The following is a 19,099-nucleotide window of genomic DNA, read 5'->3' on the forward strand; positions in this document are numbered from 1 at the left end:
ATACTTTTATCCGATTCAGCAACTTTACTTTAATTCGGAGATAATATGAATTAATCCGGGTTATCGTTGCTTAGAAAGTTTGATCTGCAAACGAATCTCGATTGTTTCGTATGAAGGACACCTTTATTCTTGAAGTAACATACAATGATTGATTTCCTTATAAATAACAGCACCTCTAGTGCTCCGGCGTAAAGCCACTCCTATTGCTGCAGGTTGCTATAAAATCTCCTATTCGCCTATTCGCTTTATAAATACTTATGAATCTTATATTAAAATCTACTCTGTTACTTAAATATACTTATCAGTTACGTTACACTTTCGCCGCTGCAACAATAGAAGCGTGGAATAAATAAATAATTTAATAAATAGATAATACATAGATTGGCGCAATGTGAATGATACGAATCGATGACACGCGTGTCGATGCGACGATGCTGGGATTTAGTTAAGTTCGCGTTTTACGACGCGGTTTGGCGTCTGTGCCACAGCAGCAGTCGCTGCTGCCTGAATCCGACAACACGCTGCTCGAGAAACTGCATGACGAGCAGCAATCGCAGTCCGAGCAACCGCACGACGAGGAACAATCGCAGTCCGAGCTACCGTCTGACGGGCAATCGCACGGCGAGGGAGATCGTCCTGGAGAAAAAGAAGATTTAACAATCATTTTTGGCACACTCGAGTATTTTCGGAACAACTTAGTAATCCAAACTTCACAGAAACTGTATTTAACAAGTAATTAGATACTTAAACTAGTGAAGAACCACCGAATATTCATTAGACTGTTAGAGCGTTTCAAATATCTTTCGTCCCGCGATTGATTTGTACTTCGTATATGATCAAAATGGCGTTTCACGACGTCTAAACAGAATAAAAATAGTTTCGTGTAAGAAATCCTTGATGTTCCTAAAGAACACAAGAATAATTAGAGATTCCACCTTTAAGTACCTGAATTCAATCTTTAAGTATAGAAGTTTGAGAATAACCGGTAAATATTCTCGATCGCAGCAACTAATACAAATATTCATTGTATTTCTTTGTTTTTACTTATGTAAATATCTATGCATAGCCGTAGTATCAACCGTGTAACGGAAATTTCACTGGTTTCAAAATTCACGATATTTTATAGAGACCTTCGAGATCGCACGTTCATACACGAAGATTAAAGAATATACGAAGCGGAGACAAGTGAACAGACTCTATGTTGTATATTATACGACATTATACTTTATACTTTATTCAATAAAGGAAAGAAGTCTCACTCGTTCGACGAGATGGCTTCTTTCTCCAGGTTTTCGTCCCGTTGCACGGAGTTTGGTACCGCGTTTTCGCCTTCGACGATCGCACGCTCAATTTCGACCTCCTTCCCGGTTTGCCTTTATTCCTTCGCCTCCGCGGACGGCAGCTACCGTAACAATGGCTGCCGGAGGAGTCATAGGAGTCCGAGTAAGACAACGACGAGTCTGACGTGTAGGATGAGCTTTCGGGCTCTTCTGATCGGCAGCCGCTACCTTTGCAACAAGAACTCGATTTCTTGGTCGATTTCCTGGCCGGTCTCCTGGTCGATTTCGATTTCGATACTGCAGAACTGCGAAGAATGTTTCGAGATTGTTCAAAGATATCCTGGTTTTCGAGAAAGTTCCGACGACCTGCTCGACTTGACTTTCTAACCGCCTTTTGAACGTAAACTGTCGACTCGGGTCAGAAGGACGAGGAAACAAAATATCGCAGCGGTTGGACACCGGGTGTTTCGTATTGGCAACGATGAGGAGGTTGGAGTGAATAATTATATAATATTTCATGAAGGAGTTGATTCTCCTGTATAAAGCAATTCGCAATCTATCGAGTTGTGTAAATGAAACTGTTTCAATGTTTTAACTGAACTCTACCTTAATTCGCAAAATACGATTAATCATTGAGTAAAAAGACAATGTTGTTTACAAGATAAAAATTGAAAAAATTAATGTTTTCGTTTCTGAAATGATTATACATATTCGGAAGCTATAGAAAGGGCTTTCTGATCTAGAAAACACGAAGAAACAAGTAAATCCTTGAATAACCGCAAAGAATATTATTTATTCCATTAATACTACAATTTCCGAGTAATTATATTGACTTTTTGAAATTCCTCTATAGAAACTTCAAGAATACATCGAGACTAATTGATTTACAATTCTGCTTGCGTATTGTTAAATCAATTCCTTTAATTCTCACAGAAACATCTGTTGCCTCTTTAATAATTTCTGAAAGAAACCTGGAAGTCATTTTCATCCGTCTGGTTTTAGTGTTAATGTTTACAAAAATCAGAAAATATCCAAAAATCGACCGCATTGGCTTCTGACTCGATTGTTCCTTTATTCACAGTAATATTTGATTATACCTTACCTCATTCTGCCGATGATCCCAACAATTGACGTTTCTCGTCCCCGAATTATCCCTTCCGCTCGAGACTCTTCCGGTTTACCGTTTCTTCCCCGCACTATGCAAACTTCGAATATCCAATGAATTACAACTCGCAATCGAAATCAATTAAGCGCCATCGATCAAATATCCTCTCTATATTCGCGCACACAGAAATTTAACCTACACAATGTTCGTATCTCACAACCGATTGCCCAAATATTCCCCGCGGACAACACTTGTCGGTTTTTATACGCTCCGTACAGGTCGCTCTTCACTTCACCTTTCGGCAACCGTCTCTGCCTTTTGTGTACACGCGACTCGAATCATTTACTCGACTCCTAATTCCATTGCCGTTTAAACGTGCCGGATTAACCGAACAGTTTCCTCGTTTCGAAACTTGATTGAATACAATCGATATTCACAGTACCACAGTATTTTGCAATTCTAGAAAACTACAAATTAACGGATGGCATTGCAATCACTCGGTAATGACAATCGACGATGATACTTTTATGCGAAAGCAGAATGTTAAACGTTGATTCATTAACACTAGAACCGAGCATTTAATACGATTAATATGCAATTCCTATAAAAATTATAACAATCATCTTCAGTTTCTTCAGAGACTCATTATAGTACTCAAATGAAACTATTTTCAAAATCATTTCGAATATTCAGTGCTTCAAAGATATCGATAATTGCTAAACGAAAAAATCGAAACCAGTCAGTTTGACTGGTAGTTCTAGTGTTAATTGTAATATATGCACTGTAGTATCAACACGTTGATAATTGTTTCTAATACTATTCTCCTCTATTATAAAGGAATTAATCTTACCGTAACAAAACACTCGAACTTCTCATGGCAGTCAACGCGTTGATATAATAGATAGATATAATCCGACTGATATAAACAAAAACATTCGATAGTGTGAATAAGCAACAGTACCATAAGAACTAGTACCAAATAATTGATAATTCTTGTATCTTCGCTAACAAGTGATGCCTACACCGCTGCATTTTCACGGCAATCAACGCAACCAATCACACACCCATTAATTGCATCGTGTTCGAGATTGTTATTGGACAGTGTTAAACTTTACTGCGTGCAACTTTCGTTCGATCATGTTTCTAATTATCAAGATACCAAGCGATTATTACGCCGGAGTTTTTCGACTGTTCAAGAAGGTTAATTCCTCGATCGACCCGTCGATTGTTCGCGAGGTCTCGAACAAAAGTCCCCAGCCCCGTGGAGCCGCGTTACGGGTCATTATGCAATCCGGGCATTGACGCAATTCTGATCCGATCGCGCGGCGCAGAACCGATCCCTGGGAAATCTTGAATTACACGTTTAATATGTATCGATCCGGCGCGAGGGAATTGAAAGGGCGACCGGTTGTTACGTTAATCTCTCCGCCCCCTCTTCGTTTACGATTATGGCACAACGCCGAGCGGCCTCGGTCTTCCACGAATTTCCAATTCGCGACGCGAGTGTTTAGACGCGTATCATTGTCCCGATGACTCGTCGGATTCTTTTCCATCCGTCGGGTGGAAGGATTCATTCACGGCCAGAGATTCCGTGGAATGATCATGCGAACTCGAGAGCCGCGCCTAGCAGTATTTCAAACGATCTTCGCGAGAAACGCGATTAACGAGGATAATCGGAGATCAATCGAGTCTGAGAGGTGTATAACTGTTTCATCGACACTCCTTGAGTTTCGTTAACCTCTTGCCCTATGATTTACTTCTCAATTATGATCGAGGCAACTGCTTTGTAATTGATTGATGGAATGATTCATCAAAATAGAGAAAAATTGTGGGCGTACTCTATAGTTGCGTTCTCTCTGAAATATAACGATTGATAACAGAACGATAATATTTAATTTGAATTCCAGAGAATTACCACTTATGAGTATTAAATTCTCTTGAAAATCTTCATCGTGTGATACGATATTATAAGACAATGGGTTAATGTATAGCTACAATTGAACTTTAAAGTACAAAACTCGCAACACACGAAGCTAAATTACACATCGACCGCTCGAACAACAGAAAAAAACGAACCAACACTAATCTCTCGCTACTCAAGTAATTAAATCATTCGTCAGCGACATAGTGCTCCAAACATGAAAATTCCTAGCCAAAATCTCGATGTTCGTCCGCGGAGGATTAAAAGCAAACGTTTGAAAACGTTCGTAACCCACTTAACTCTAAAAATGCAAATATAATCCGATCGTAAAATCCGCGGCTGAAAATTCGAAAGACCTTAGAAGAGTCGCAATGAAGCTCATCGTTAATTCTCTCGGAAAGGGTGAATCGTTTCCGACCGATCTCGTCGGTGCAATCGATTCACCGCACATAATGCCGAGCGTTTTTCCACGTCGGGATCGGAAATCGTCGGGGGAAAGGATGGAATGGAGCGGCGCGCGATTACCTCTGTTCCCGTTCGAATCGCGAAGGGCCACTTATCGAGGGATATCGAGAAGCCACAGGGTCCCATTAACGGGAGGACACAGGGAGCGAGGCTTATGCAATCGGCTCCCGGGCTCTCGAGCCGCCATTGCTGCGGAATGTCCATTATAATACGCGGCGGCTGCGCGACCGTCCATTCATGCGTTCGGATTCTGCCCTGTCATCCGCAGACGCGATCGCTTTGTTTAGCGTTTTGACGCCAGGCCCGCGTGACAGATTGAAGATCGATGCGACAATAGGCCGTGCATCGAATATTTCCATTGTCCCGTTAATCTGTCGCCGGTAATCCCATTGTACCTGTTCCGTCCTCGCGGCGCGAGTACATCGGCCGCTGCGAACGGTTTTGAATCGAAGCCACGAGATCATCCCTATAGAGCTCGGTCGTGTTTAGGGGATAATTATTATTCGTTCTTCATTCGTTCGGAAGCTCTCGGGAATGTTCGAAACTTTTCAGAACTCTTTTCTCGACGGTGCAAGCACCGAGCTTTTAACTACGGTAGACTTTCACGAAGGAATTCGGTCGCGAATGGACGGAGAACGACGGAACTTTTCGTTGGGTGTGCATTTTTAAAGTATGTTGAAATTTCTTTTATTTCTTTCTATCCCGCGTTGAATTGTTAGTGTACGTACTGAAAATTTAACTCTGCGCTCGGAAGTTTCTCAGTAGAAATGTTTGGACGTTTTCTGATGAAATATAGACGACGTTGTTTGAAACTAATTTAATGATACTTTATTTATTATTTTATTTAAATATTTCACATTGCAAAATATAATTTTAATTTAAAATACTGAATATTCAACTTCATAGTTTTGCTGTATCAAATCAAGTGACTGAGTCACCTTTCGAGTGCAAAGGGTTAACAGTGACATGTTTGGATATATCGGATATCTAATGAAGCAATATTTTTAAGCGTCTAGGCGTCTACAGTAGTCAAAGTTAATGCGATTAACGCGTGATCCTTATAAAAATTATGAGAATAGATTTCCTGCGGTTGCTTTGTGTGTTCGTTTTAGTACTCTAATGGGACTGTGTGTTTTCACATTGTTTCGGATATTTAACGCTAAAGCTATCGAACAATTAGAGGCTGATAAACCATGTTTATCCAAGTGCCCCGGCGAATACACGAGGAATCCAGCGCCAGCAAATTGCTCGGTACACCGTAGGAAAGTTGATTTAGGGCGTTCCCCCTAATCGTCGCCCGCGCTGGCCAGGAACGGAAGGAGAGGGAGAGTTCGGGGAAATATAGTCCGTCTACCATGTGATGTCTAGGCTGAGGAATGCGTGTCTCATTGGTCACTTCTCAGCTTCTTTTATCTCATTTTCCATACTGATTTGCCATTCGCCACAACGATTATACCGCGTCGAGTAAAAGTGATTGAAAATAACGAATAATAATAAATAATAGATGAATAGAATTTAGTCGTCATTGTACCGTGACCAGTGTCGAGCGAAAGAGAGATCACGCATAAATTAAGGAACAAAGCTAATTTACTTTATTATTTCACGTATGGTAATATCAAATTAAATCCTAATAGTAAATTTTATTTTAATATTCCACACATTGTAATATCAAATTAAATCGTAATAGGAAATTTTATTTTAATATTTCATTTATTATAATATCAAATTAAATCGTAACAGTGAATTTTATTTTAATATTTCAATTGTTGTAATATCAAATTAAATCGTAATAGTAAATTTTATTTTAATATTTTATATATGATAATATCAAATTAAATCGTAATAGGAAATTTTATTTTAATATTTCACATACTGTAATATCAAATGAAATCGTAATAGTAAATTTCACTTTAATATTTCACGTATGATAATATCAAATTAAATCGTAATAGTGAATTTTATTTTAATATTTCACACATTGTAACATTAAATTTTATTACTTCGCATCTATTACGTCAAGTAGCCACTAACCACTTAACAAAAGGTTAAAATTTCCAAAACTCCGAAAATATCCAAAAGTCGATTTAACCGCGTCTGCTTCCGAGCGACTCGAAACGGTAGACGGACAATACTTCCTCGGTTAGGCATCTCTCCCCCTCTTTGTTCAGCTAAGTTCCCCGTTTCCTTACGTCATCCTCATCGCTGAGTCACGTCGCTCCCCTCTCCATGGGGTCCCATAAACCTCAGCCACCCTCGGTCATACACCTTAAGGAGGCCGACTCACCCTCCGACGATGTCGGTGCATGATCCAGCCGTTCCGGATTATCGGATCTCGCACCTTGTTTCGATAGCCGGCTCCCCCGCTCGCCGAGGAATGAAACGCGCACTCTATATCAGGAGGTTTTACGGTCGATCGAGTCCGCAACGCGAACGGAATCGTTCCGACGGAATTTCAGGTAAAAGAATCACAGTGGACGTACGTACGTACGTGCATCGGCGATCGACGAATGAGTTTCAATATCGGCATAATCGACTCCGATTACCACACCGATCGCCTTCAGCTCGGTCTAACCGCCGCGCCGCTTAACTCGGTAATTGTATCGTGAAATGGAGGAAATGTTACGGGAGAAAAACGGCTCCGTATAAGAAGAAAATCACGGTTTTGACGCATGTTCTAATAGCCGAGAGGATAAATCCGCGCGATTCCCGAGTTAACAGGCTCGGAACAAAGGATTTGCATAATTGGCGAATCATTGCGCTCGCATAATGAATTTTTTCAATGTTTGTGGTGGATTCAAAGGCTCGAGGTGGCCGGAGGCCGGGGAATGGTCGGGAATGTCGAAAGCGGCCGCAAAAAACGGCTCGCCGGATCGGCGGAGAGGAGCCGCGCTCGCGAGGTCTCGTCGTCGAAAAGGTGATCGGCGACGCGGGGAGGGAAAAAAAGCGATGGAACGATGAAACATCGACGCGGAAAGAAGCGGTGACGTCACGGAGGAACGAAAGGAATGAGGAGGATGATGGAAGGGATCGGAATGGAAACGATAGGGCCAGCTGGGACGGGAATCGAGACCGGATGCGAGCGCCTTCTCCGCCGAGATAAAGATAGCCGGCCGGGTGCCTTCTTGTTGCGTTCTCCGGCTCATAAACGTCATCTTCCTATTACCCGGGTTCCACGTAAGCGTATAGAAAGTCCTTTGATGCTCGACGGGGATCTCAAAGGATTCCCTTGAAGAAGGAATCCGCGGCGGGCTCCATCGGAGTGCTACTTAAAAATCAACTCGCCTGTCCCGTTGAAACGGCCGTCGCGTGTCCCTGCGAAATAATATCCGACGACTAAATAATAAACGGGATAATGAAGAATACAAGAAGGCAGGAAAGAAATTCCTCGTGGTTCGTTCGGTACTTCGTTGGCAATGGACAGTGGGAATAGAGGATGAGTCAAGATTGGAGCTAGAAGGACCACGAGGAACCATTATTGATTCAGAAGAAACATTCTACTGGACAATCTATTTTCTAAGACGTCTTAACTGTTTGTTAAATATAAATATAGAAATATAGAAAATCAGCAGATGAAGCTATACATCAATTGCTTAAACAATAGAATAAAAGGAAACTACGTGCTCTCTTGCTGTTTGAACAATTTGTTTGCGACTTAGTCCTCCAAATATAACATTTCATCTCGTAGAAATGTTGACGCACGTCTGCAAAGGGTTAACCCTTAGCACTCCAGATGGTTGTGTAATCAGCAACTGCCACTAATTTTTATAGTGTAGCGAAAATGAGAAACGCTATAACAATTCTTCGATTTTTTATTTCCCTTCTTAGTAAAAAATTTGGACGTGCGGAAAATCGAATAATTTTAGAGTAGTTTCTTTAAGGTTCATTAAAATATCTAATATTATTCCCGGTGCAATATTGGAGACTACAGAGTTCAAAGGGTTAATATTTCCAAAAGCAACCAGTATTCTCAACCGATCAGTTGCTTCATCACATATAAAATTCGTGGACAAAAGTGAATCATAAGGAACATAAAAATACATTAAATAAACTATCGATTCCAATTCGACTCCCAAATTGATCAGAAGACGAAACATTCCTCAAGCCGAAGATATCGGAAGTCGGAAGACCCGTTCCCGGTAAGGAATCTGTTTACTCTGGCCGATAACCAACGGCGGAGCACAGGAGTCATCGTGGTTCCCGTCAGCGATTCGACAAAGGAATGCAGTGCACCCCCCGTCCCCTGCCGCCCACCCCCGCGCGCTTGTGTAATCCTAAATGAATAAGCGTGTAGGTGCAGCCAGCGTGGATTGCGCCAGCGGGACACGGCTCGGCCGGTCGGACCTTTCGATCAACGACACGTGCAACTCGCTCGACAATAACCGCGGCGCGCAACGCCGCCATAACCGGGGGTGTCATAACCCTTGCCGATCGTTGCGCAAGCCGGCGAGGCTCGATCGTATCGGCGCCCGTTACCCGGGTTAGGCTCGTTTAGCCGGGACAAATTCACGGATCGCTTCACATCGGCCACGCGCCCTCCCTGATCGATACACGTTCACGATCGTATCGTCGCAATCCACGCCGCTAAAGCCACTCTGGGAAAAAGTATTTACCTCGAAACGTTCAGCGAGCCGATCGTTCGCGGCGATACGAGGCGTAGAGTACATAGACTGCAGTGACTTACTCCAGTTTTCGAGTTTCTACGAATACTGTCGAAGCACGTCCGTTGCAAGGAACCTGGCACTTAGGTCCGAGTGGTCAGATTCGAAGGCGCACGCCCTGTCCACACGGAGTCCCGATTCTGATGTACGATTCGCTGACGCGCTCACGCACACTGCTCGGCTCGCGCGACGAAGAGTGGGGAGAGCCGTTTCTGCACTCGCAATTGGAGTTCTCGCGACTGTCTCCGCCCCTGTGACGTCACGAGTGCCAGGTTCGCTGCAACCGATGGTAATTGGTTCTTTGTAGTAATTCTTCACCCTTTGTACTCGAGAGGTGACTCTCGGTCACATGATTCGATACAACAAAACTATGAAGTTGAATATTTGATATTTTAAATTGAAGTTTGTGTTGCTGCGTGAAGTATTTAAATAAAACACCTCTGTTGCTTAATAGTCGAATCTTAATACTACAAGATTTGTCATTGTTATAAAAAAATAAGGAATATTGTATAGAATACCTAAAATACTCATGGCAGTGAACGTGTTAAAATGTATACGTGTCTTTTTTCATTAACAAAGAAAGATCTTCAATCGTTCCCAGAGGCACGCAATTGTAAATACTCCTGGAATAGCTGGTAGTTCATAGTAAAAATGATTCGGAGTTGCTGAAAGATCATCGGAAAAATTGTTCGGAGTTTAGCGTTGAGATACTTGGTCCATTACGCGTATAGTTTAATTAAATTCTTCTGTTTCTTCTTTTATGTAGTGGATTACTTTGGGAAACAATAGTTTACATATCGCGAAACCGTCAATCCCGCAGCTTTCTTTCGCTTATTATAGTGAGTGATTCATAAGTGAGTTGTAAAACCGTTAACCGCGTAAATTGTGAAACGCGAGTTGCATTATTAATCTTTTTTATTGATTCTCCGCGTTTAAACCGTTCGTCGATCGAAAACAGCGGGCGTTTGAAGTTCGCAATCGAATGACCGCTACGTTCGACCGATAAAAATTCTTCGACTCCTGGATAAGACCACTTTGTCACCATCTGTCGGTCGTCCTACGAATCACCTCTCGAACTCGCACGGATAAGTCCGCGGCGAATGTTTACAATCGATAGAAAAATCACGCGTGATACAATGACACATAAAAAGAGAATATATTGATCGTGTTCATCGCGTGACTAAGCTTCCGAGCGTTGCTAATGATTTCCCGGCAATAAGAGAAATTATTCATTCATCGTACGCATGCGTTTGCCGCGAAAGTTCAATATAAATTGAAAAACAAAGCGGTATCACTTCGTTCGATACAAACCGAATATTTTCATTCGTCCAATTGAATATAAAATCTTCACTGATGTGTCTTGATATAAAACAGATTACTCCTTAATCCAACTATAATCTATTACTCTCTCAACGCAACAACCGAGTATTTAACACGGTTACCATATAATCCCCATAAAAATGACAATACATCAGTTCCTTTAGACATTCATTCTAGCATTCAGCTGAAACTATTTTCAAAATCACTTCGAATATTCGATACTTCTAAAGTATCAACAATTACGAAACAAATCGAGAGATGCAATGACATCACGAGTAATCACGTCAACTGAAACACCTAATCATACGAATAAAATTGAATCTCTCATTCGAGGACGCCGAAGGGTTAACTATTACATAATTCATCCCTACGCGAACCATTGTCCCGGTGATTCCCGATCGAACGACCGGGCCATTCACTTTCGGTTCAGTCGGGGGTGGTTGTACTCAGGAAGTCGTGTCGCGATTAACGCGAGGTCGGGGGCGACGGGGGCGGCCGGTCGCGCAGTCGCGCTGACCGCTGTCCACCTGGCAGATCGCGGATTATCCTTCACCTGCCGGCACCTGGTCAGATAAACCGAGGAAAGCGTGGCAGAGGCTGGAATCGGTGAACCGGGACGCATCGACGACGCGGGCAAAATAAGGGGAACACGAGTCGCGAACGGGGAGACCAGTGAGTATGGGGACTCGGGGGTGAGCGTCCTCTTTCGTCGCGGAAAGAGAAATCAAAATACAATACAGCCGGGTCGACGAACCGGCCGAGGACCTCGATGAGCCGGGCAGGTCAATGTTTCCGTTTCGAAGAGCTTCGCTGTGAGTAACGTTAATTCGCTTCGACGTGAATGGATTTGCTTGGAAATAATCGGTTGCTCGCGTTGATACGCTGCGTGTCAAGAAATGTATCAAGGTTAGCTTTTGCACTCGATAGGTGACTCGCTCATGGTTTGATTTGATGTAACAAAATTACAGTTGTGTATGATAATACGAGAAGTTAAAGTGACTTGAAATTTGTAGAAACTGGGAAAGTGCATCTGTTGAGACCTTAATACTAGGTTTACGGAACGCGTCAAATCGACGCATATTGGATTTTAGAAATATTTTGTAAATGTTCACGCCGATTTTGATTGATCCGATCACACTGATATGTAGTTCAATTACCTGCTATCGAATCTCGAGTTTCCACAATCTAAATAAACGAGCATCGATTCTTTTAGGAATAATAGGATGAAGTGTACAATAAATGCCCGTAAGCCTAGTGTTAATCGATTTTCTATTCGGTTTGCGCATTGCTACATCGATTTCTCGAATAATTTGTCAGATCATCTGTTATCCTAATAACTGCGACAAGAATGAATCAGGTATTAATAATTCTCATCCATCTACTAGTCTTAGTGTTAATTACTAATTCGACCAGTTACTATTAAGACTAAAACTACCGGAGGCGTCAAAATGACTTGTGTCCATTTTCTAATTATTAATTAGAAATTAGCAATTGCTAATTATTAGCAATACGCAAACTGAATTATAAATCACAGTCTCGATAGAACCCTTGAAGTTTCTATACAATTTCAAACTATCAATTCAACTGTTCGATGGCTTCTTAACTATTATATCTGTCATTATATTGTTAATCAACTGTCTCAATTATATTGTTAATTATTAAGAAGATAACAGATTTTTCGTTGAGAAATTATTATAATATCTTTCTAATATTTACAAGAACTCAGGAATAGGTCATTTTGATCCATCTGGTAGTTGCAGTGTTAAATTTAGTACAATGCATTCATACGTGAAATATTGAAACACTAGTTTCTTTATTAGTTTGTGTTTGTTTCCTCGTTACTTGGTTTCAAAGAATGTCGTCTATATATCATAGGAAAACGTCATTTCCAGCGAAACCTCTCGAGTGCGAAGGGTTAACAGGAACTCGTTTAACCTTCGCTTCCATTCGTTCTCCGAACCTTCGTATGGCGTCGCGAGATGTTGATAATTTTTTGTCGAATATAAACGTAAATTACATTGGAACGGATATTGAATCGAGGAGACGACCAAATAGAAACGTAAGACTGAAACGAGGCTTTATATTCTGAATAATGGTACAACCAGCATATTGAAGTAGCTTTCAAACGAGGTCCGTGGTAGTGAACAATCGTTTATTGACGAGGTAACAGGTGCTTCATTTAAGTGAAGCGTGAATTATTTACCTGGGCGGGGATGAAGTCTATCCAGGTGCAGGAGAGCCTCCGCTTCGTTCGTACTTCGCCTCGCAAGCGTTTTAATCGGTTCGACCAGTTTTCCCTGTCCCTGATCATCGTTCGGTACACCGCGCCGCGGTTACGGGTGTTAAATATTAATCAAGTTTGAAAATAAGTTGAAGTTGTACTTCGTGACTGGTCTTTTCCATAAACAGCACGGAAAGAACGAACAGGTGGAACAGAGCTGAATTTTTAATAGCCTCGATGCAATAATTTCCCAACACGGCTTGCGAGCTTCCCAGAGAAACCGTATCAACCAGCTCCTCTTTATTAACCGGAGTATAATCGAAAGTTTCAATCACTCGTATCATCAGTTTAATAACCATCGCCAAGATTCAATTAGACTCCATCACTATTGTAACAAAAATACTGAAAACGCCCAGATTCATAGAATACCTACTCTAAATCAGATCCTCGAAACTGAAAAAGCGACCTGCGAAATCACCTCAGCAGATAACAAATTAATCTACAGCTCTACTTCAGCACCCGTACGCCACATAAAAACCGGCGAAAATATCCATACAGTTACATCGATCGCGCGTTATCGATACATCTCCCGTTTCCATCGCGTGACACTCGAATACCCACACAGGCGCTAAACTTAGGCAGTGCGGGGTTCAAAATGAAAATCCACTTATCGAGCAGCCTCGACCGCCCCCGGCGGATTCAAGATCACCCGTCTCGCCTGTTCGCGTTGTAAAAATCCGCAGTCCACTTATACGCGTCCCGCAACAAGTACGCCGCACTATACCAAAATATCGAGGCGCGTACCGCCCGGGCAGCGTCGGGAATGCCCGTCGGACGCAGTCACCGGCGAATCGATAGGCAAGATTGCGTGGTTGCTGGCCGAGTTTCTTCGATCGGGACGCGAAGTTCGTGAATCTCCATCCCCTGCGGCGCGGGAGAAAGTTCGTCCTTCGACGACGACGACGACGACGACGACGCGAAACCGATCCTAGACATTGGCACCGTTCGCCGGAACCGACCGTTAATTATTTACGGGCGGTGATCGATTACGCCGCTGGCCGCGGCCGGGCGTATGGATCCCACCCCCCTGCGGCCAGGGTTAGACCGTTAGCTACGCCGCGTTCCCACGTTTCCACGATGGCGACGTTCCCGCATCGTCGCAGTCGCGGACGGGCCCAGTCGAAAGAGGATGCTCGCCCGGATCCGCAGAGCTTTCAACTGCACCCTGCCGAAATGCGGGAATTTCAAATTTCCAGGGATGGAGAAGGCCGGTTCCTCCGTGGCGGACGAGAGCAACGCGGACCTCGAGGACAGGGACCCGAACAGTTTGAACCAGCATCTGCAGGTAGCTGGACCGAGGCGCTTTGGTCGCTTCGATCTGATCGCACTTGCGCTAGTCTATGCACTGTAGTGTGTATTTTGCGTTGGCACCTTAGCTTGATCTCTGCACTCGAGTGACTGTTATTCGATGTTTCGTGTAGGGAAGTGGGAAGCTTGATGTGGGATATTAACCCTTTGCAGTCGAGAGTTTTTGCTGGAAATATTCCACATTTTGTAAGGAGATAGGAACGATATTTTGGAAACTTGAAAAATTACACATTAATCAAATACAGCTGTTTCGTTTCAATATTCCACGTATTGATGCATTATAGAAAGATTAATGTTAAATATCAAATTTTACAATTTTTCATCGAATCAAGTGGTGACTGAGAGTTATCTTTCGAGTGCAAAGGGTTAAGCTTTAACGGAGCAATGCCACCATATAATATTGTTGTTTAGCTACCTGGGTTCAATATGTATATGGTGGAAAGATCATTTTATTATTTTTATCATTCTTATTGTTGGAATATTTACAATTTAAGCATTGTGCTGAGTCGCTTCTGTTCTTTCCTCTTGTTATTTATGTTGTTTTCGCGGTAAGGAAACTTGAAGTAGTTGTGACATGTTAAGGGTTAAGTTTCCTGTAATGCATCTATGTATGATGGAATGAAGTAGCTTTGTTTCTTAACTGACGTATGACTCATCGTTAAGCTGGTCTCAGAGAACATTGTCTGTGTCTGTAGCTTCGATTTAAATGCATCTATATGAACGCTTTTACTCACGTGCGAATATTTCTTTGCAATTGCTGAGGATGTAAACATGGCGGCAGCTTATGGAATCAATGGTTTCCATTTTTACTTTTATTCTATACTGAGTTACCGAATATTCAACAATGTCACGTTGTACATTTTTTCCAGATTCATTGTACTTCTCTAACGTTTTTAACCAGTTAACTGTGTTTGACGAGTATAACATCATCGTAAAGCTTGACATGATACTAATTCTTTCATGAATTCTTTATTTTTCCACATAAACATGTAATTCTTCTTTGTTTCGCTTCGATCTTTCATTAAAATATACTCTACGCGCATTCGCCCTGCGTTCGACGAGTGCACGCTCCACTTTTCAACTTCATCGCGCGCAGGACCAGAGATTTTTCCAACTAAATTCCACAGTTAACACGTTAAATGCCGCGTCGGTCACCGATGGCCGACGCTTCTGAGTTGCTTGAAGAAACTTACAATATGCAAGATAATTACTGTTGACTAAAAATATTTAATAACATAAGTAAATTAACAACTGTGTGATGTAAAAATTTTGATGCCAAATAATTGTTCCTATTTACCGTTGCTACGAAGGAACACACGCACAAAACGTTCAAGATTATCGTGGCGCTTATTAACTGATTAAACAAAGAACTTCGCGCTTCACGATGTTACACTTTTTATTCCGATCGCGTACGCAAATGTTCGCACTGTCTTCCATTTATCTGATTTCCGTGTGACGCAGGTGATGTGGGATGACGTGATCGGAGAACCGGAAGGAATACGCAGCCCGGAGTGCGCGTGGCGTCTCAGCGGCCACTGCTTCCGGCTGTCCAGAGGATGCTGTTACGTGCTGCTGTCGGTTCTCATCGCGCCTCTGCTCGCCCTTTGCTTCGGCTTCACCTTCGCCTGCCTCTCGTTTCAGGTAAGACGACCGACCATCTTTTTTTTTCTCTCGTTCCCCCGGCTCGATCGATGCCGGCCAGGTGCGTTTGTTTTCGTTTCCGGCCACATTAAGACCCTCGATTCATACACGGAGAACCACACAACGAGTTCGACCTCGTTATTCCCGATCTTATTATACCCTTAATAACACGAGCAAATTAAAACACTGCAATTCTTGGAAACCCGACGTTTCCAATTATTTCGTTGTATTAAGTTGTAACACACGACGCGTCCGATTTCTATAATTAGCTTGAAACGAACGGGAATTCTTTAGTAATCCATATTTTCCATCGAAATAACAATCACTGGATTCTACAGATTCTGTCCAACGAGTTTCTAGTTTTTTCATTTCAGTTTTATAGAAATCTGTCGTGTACTCAACGGTTGCTTGATTCCTGAAGGTTCTTTTCCTTTGAGAATGTGGCTTAAATGGGAGATGAAGTAGTCGAGCATTGTCATGGAGCAAAATTGGCCCATTACACTAGGTTTACGGAACGCAAATCGACGCATATTGGATTTTAGAAATATTATTTTGCAAATGTTTACGCCGATTTTGCATGTAGTCCAATTACCTACTATCAAATCTCCAGTTTCCACAATCAAAATAAACGAGCACCAATTCTTTTAGGAATAATAGAATGAAGACAATAAATGCCCGTTAACCTAGCGTTAAACGAAAGATCTGCCTTCAAAGTTAAATATGAAATATGTCCAAATAGTTTAATATTATTTCGTAAAACAGAACTTAAAGCACTGATCAACGGGAATACACTTCGTATGTTACAACCTAATAAATTTTTCCCGAACGCCGTAACAAATATCCATATGGAAATGTTTTCAATTATACTGACATTTACGACGTTACCATTTTATCATCACTTCTTTCTTCCACCGTCGAATTGCAGTAAAACGGACATTTTCAATTATCGCGCCTTTCATTTCATGAGTTCATCGAGTCCGTGAAGCTAGCCATTACGCAAATCGAGAATTGAATATGCAACAAAGTCAAATGACCTCAGACGACGGGTTCTGCAACTGCATAGATCATCGTGCGTCGCGATAATGAGATTAACCCATTCGCGGCCGCTCACATAAATTATTACTGCTTATGGCTCTCCGCAAGCTGTGGCGCGTAACCATTAAAGGAAAATAATGTCCGGCGCAGCTCTTCGATAGAAAATAATTAGTCGATTACGAAACTGTACTGAGAAGCTCATCTGACGTTACTCAACGGAGCAATAAAATCTGATGGAAAAGGTAATGGTTCTAGGAAGCATGAAATTTCAAGTTGTCCAGCATCGACGGCAAAAAGGCAATCAGACGTAGACTCGTCTTTTCTTTCGGACTCCCGATATAATTTGAGATTTTATCACAGCAAAATCTATAATATTCTAATTTCAATAGTACAATCTATAAAACCTGTAATCTGTGATATACACGAAAATGTCTGATAGCATCAACAAAAGTCACGGTAACATGATGCTGAATGACAAACGCTACGCGAAATCACGCGACATCGGCCGTTCGAAGCGTCAGGTTGTAGTTTCGATTCGATGAGACGTCAATCGATTGTAAGAGTGTCTACGGATAATGATTCTAGGAAGCATGAAATTTCAAGTTGTCTAGCATCGACGGTAAAAAGGTAATCAGACGTAGACTCGTCTTTCGAACTCTCGATATAATTTGAGATTTTATCACAGCAAAATCTATAATATTCTAATTTCAATAGTACAATCTATAAAACCTGTAATCCGTGATATATACGATATATCAACAAAAGTCACGGTAACTTGATGCTGAATGACAAACGCTGCGCGAAATCACGCGACATCGGCCGTTCGAAGCGTCAGGTTGTATAGTTTCGATTCGACGAGAGACGCGTCGATCGATTGTAAGAATGGGAACCAAGGGATCGATCTTTCCAGCACATATGGTGTGTGGCCCCCTGCCTCCGTGTCTGGAAAATCACGTTCGCGGCCATGAGAAATTTTCTCGCCACGGTGACGCAAGCCGTCGTGCGGCCGGTGATGGACTCCCTGGGCTACATGTTCCACAATATACGCGTGTACAATCAAAAGCTGCCGGACGGCCCGCACAAGAAGGACGATCTTCTGGTGGTGTGAACGGTGGTGTGTTCTTCTTGGTCGTTCAAGTGCCTCTGAGTGTTTCTCATCGTCGTCATCCAAGTGCCTTCACGCGAATAATAATGATCGGGCTAAAGGTGTTCGTGTATTTAGCGTGTACACACGAACGACCGAGCATTCTAATTTGTCGGTTTATTCGAACGATTAGAGTCTCGTGAAACATCTGGTCTGAATTAGTTTGAGAATGACTGCAATTTACAATTCACCGTCGACTATATTGAATTTGACGGGACGATCTTTTGAATCGTTGCAGTATTAACCCTTTGCCCTGTGGTGAAGATTTCAAGTAGAATTTAATGAACACGAATGTTATTCAGTTCGTTTGAATGCGAGTTAGATGTTATTCCTCTGTTGTCGATGATTATACCTTAGAGCACACGTTGACGTAGAATAAGAGATTTTCTCTTATTTTCGATAAATTAACCCTTTGAACTCTGTCGGCTCCAATATTGCACCAGTTATAGTACTAAATATTTCAATGAATCTTATACTATCCTAAAATTATTCGATTTTCTACATATCCAAATTTTGCACTGAGAAGGGAAATAAAAGATCGAAGAAATGTTATAGCATTTCTCATTTTCACCATTTGATTTGACGCAGTAAAATGAAAAAATTTGATATTTAATACTGAACTATGTATAATGCATTGGTGCGTGAAATATTGGGATAAAAAAGTTTCGTTTCTATTTACCTGTGATTTCTCTTTGAATTCATGAATCATGGCGACCGTGTTTGCCGGTCATTGCTCGCTGCGAGATTCCATTCTCAATTATCATAGTTAGTTAAGCTAATCTACTACTGCTGTATTCATGATATCGACGGAACGTCTGTATATTTATTGTTATCATGTTTTGTAAATAAAGAGTGCCTTGTGGAAATACGAACGGGAATATAACTACGAACCTGGTTATCATTCGACGAACAACATGTTACATAATATCCACCGAACGAAT

General features: G+C 41.9%; 2 protein-coding genes across 3 annotated transcripts; one reads left to right on the top strand and one right to left on the bottom strand.

Moving 5' to 3' along the window:
* Nucleotides 1-213: 213 nt before the first annotated feature.
* LOC116433614 (uncharacterized) lies at nt 214-2,700 on the bottom strand. Its single transcript, XM_031991865.2, has 3 exons — nt 2,383-2,700; nt 1,260-1,585; nt 214-636 (listed from the first exon to the last, which is right to left on the bottom strand). Exons 1-3 carry the CDS (start codon nt 2,385-2,387, stop codon nt 446-448), a joined length of 522 nt encoding a protein of 173 aa, XP_031847725.2. The 5' UTR covers nt 2,388-2,700; the 3' UTR covers nt 214-445.
* Nucleotides 2,701-11,269: 8,569 nt separating this feature from the next.
* Nucleotides 11,270-19,040, top strand: LOC116433613 (caveolin-3). 2 transcript variants are annotated; one of them, XM_031991861.2, is made up of 4 exons: nt 11,270-11,421; nt 14,227-14,315; nt 15,800-15,979; nt 17,925-19,040. In XM_031991861.2, the coding sequence occupies exons 2-4, from the start codon at nt 14,229-14,231 to the stop codon at nt 18,120-18,122; spliced, it is 465 nt and encodes a 154-aa protein (XP_031847721.1). In that variant the 5' UTR covers nt 11,270-11,421; nt 14,227-14,228; the 3' UTR covers nt 18,123-19,040. The 2 variants fall into 2 exon arrangements, with proteins under 2 accessions (XP_031847721.1, XP_031847719.1); XM_031991859.2 differs by lacking the exon at nt 11,270-11,421 and having other exon boundaries at nt 13,760-14,315.
* The last annotated feature ends 59 nt before the right edge of the window (nt 19,041-19,099 follow it).

This window comes from Nomia melanderi, chromosome 4, assembly GCF_051020985.1.
Source record: "Nomia melanderi isolate GNS246 chromosome 4, iyNomMela1, whole genome shotgun sequence".
Lineage (NCBI taxonomy): Eukaryota > Metazoa > Arthropoda > Insecta > Hymenoptera > Halictidae > Nomia > Nomia melanderi.

What these genes read in the sequence shown, in the direction of transcription:
- LOC116433613 (XM_031991859.2), top strand. Translation starts at nt 14,160, where the DNA reads ATGCTCGCCCGGATCCGCAGAGCTTTCAACTGCACCCTGCCGAAATGC. An exon ending in GTTTGAACCAGCATCTGCAG is followed by an intron (nt 14,316 to 15,799) that starts GTAGCTGGACCG and finishes CGTGTGACGCAG; the next exon opens with GTGATGTGGGATGACGTGAT. An exon ending in TCGCCTGCCTCTCGTTTCAG is followed by an intron (nt 15,980 to 17,924) that starts GTAAGACGACCG and finishes CGATCTTTCCAG; the next exon opens with CACATATGGTGTGTGGCCCC.
- LOC116433614 (XM_031991865.2), bottom strand. An exon ending in GAAGCCATCTCGTCGAACGA is followed by an intron (nt 637 to 1,259) that starts GTGAGACTTCTT and finishes CTTTTTCTCCAG; the next exon opens with GACGATCTCCCTCGCCGTGC.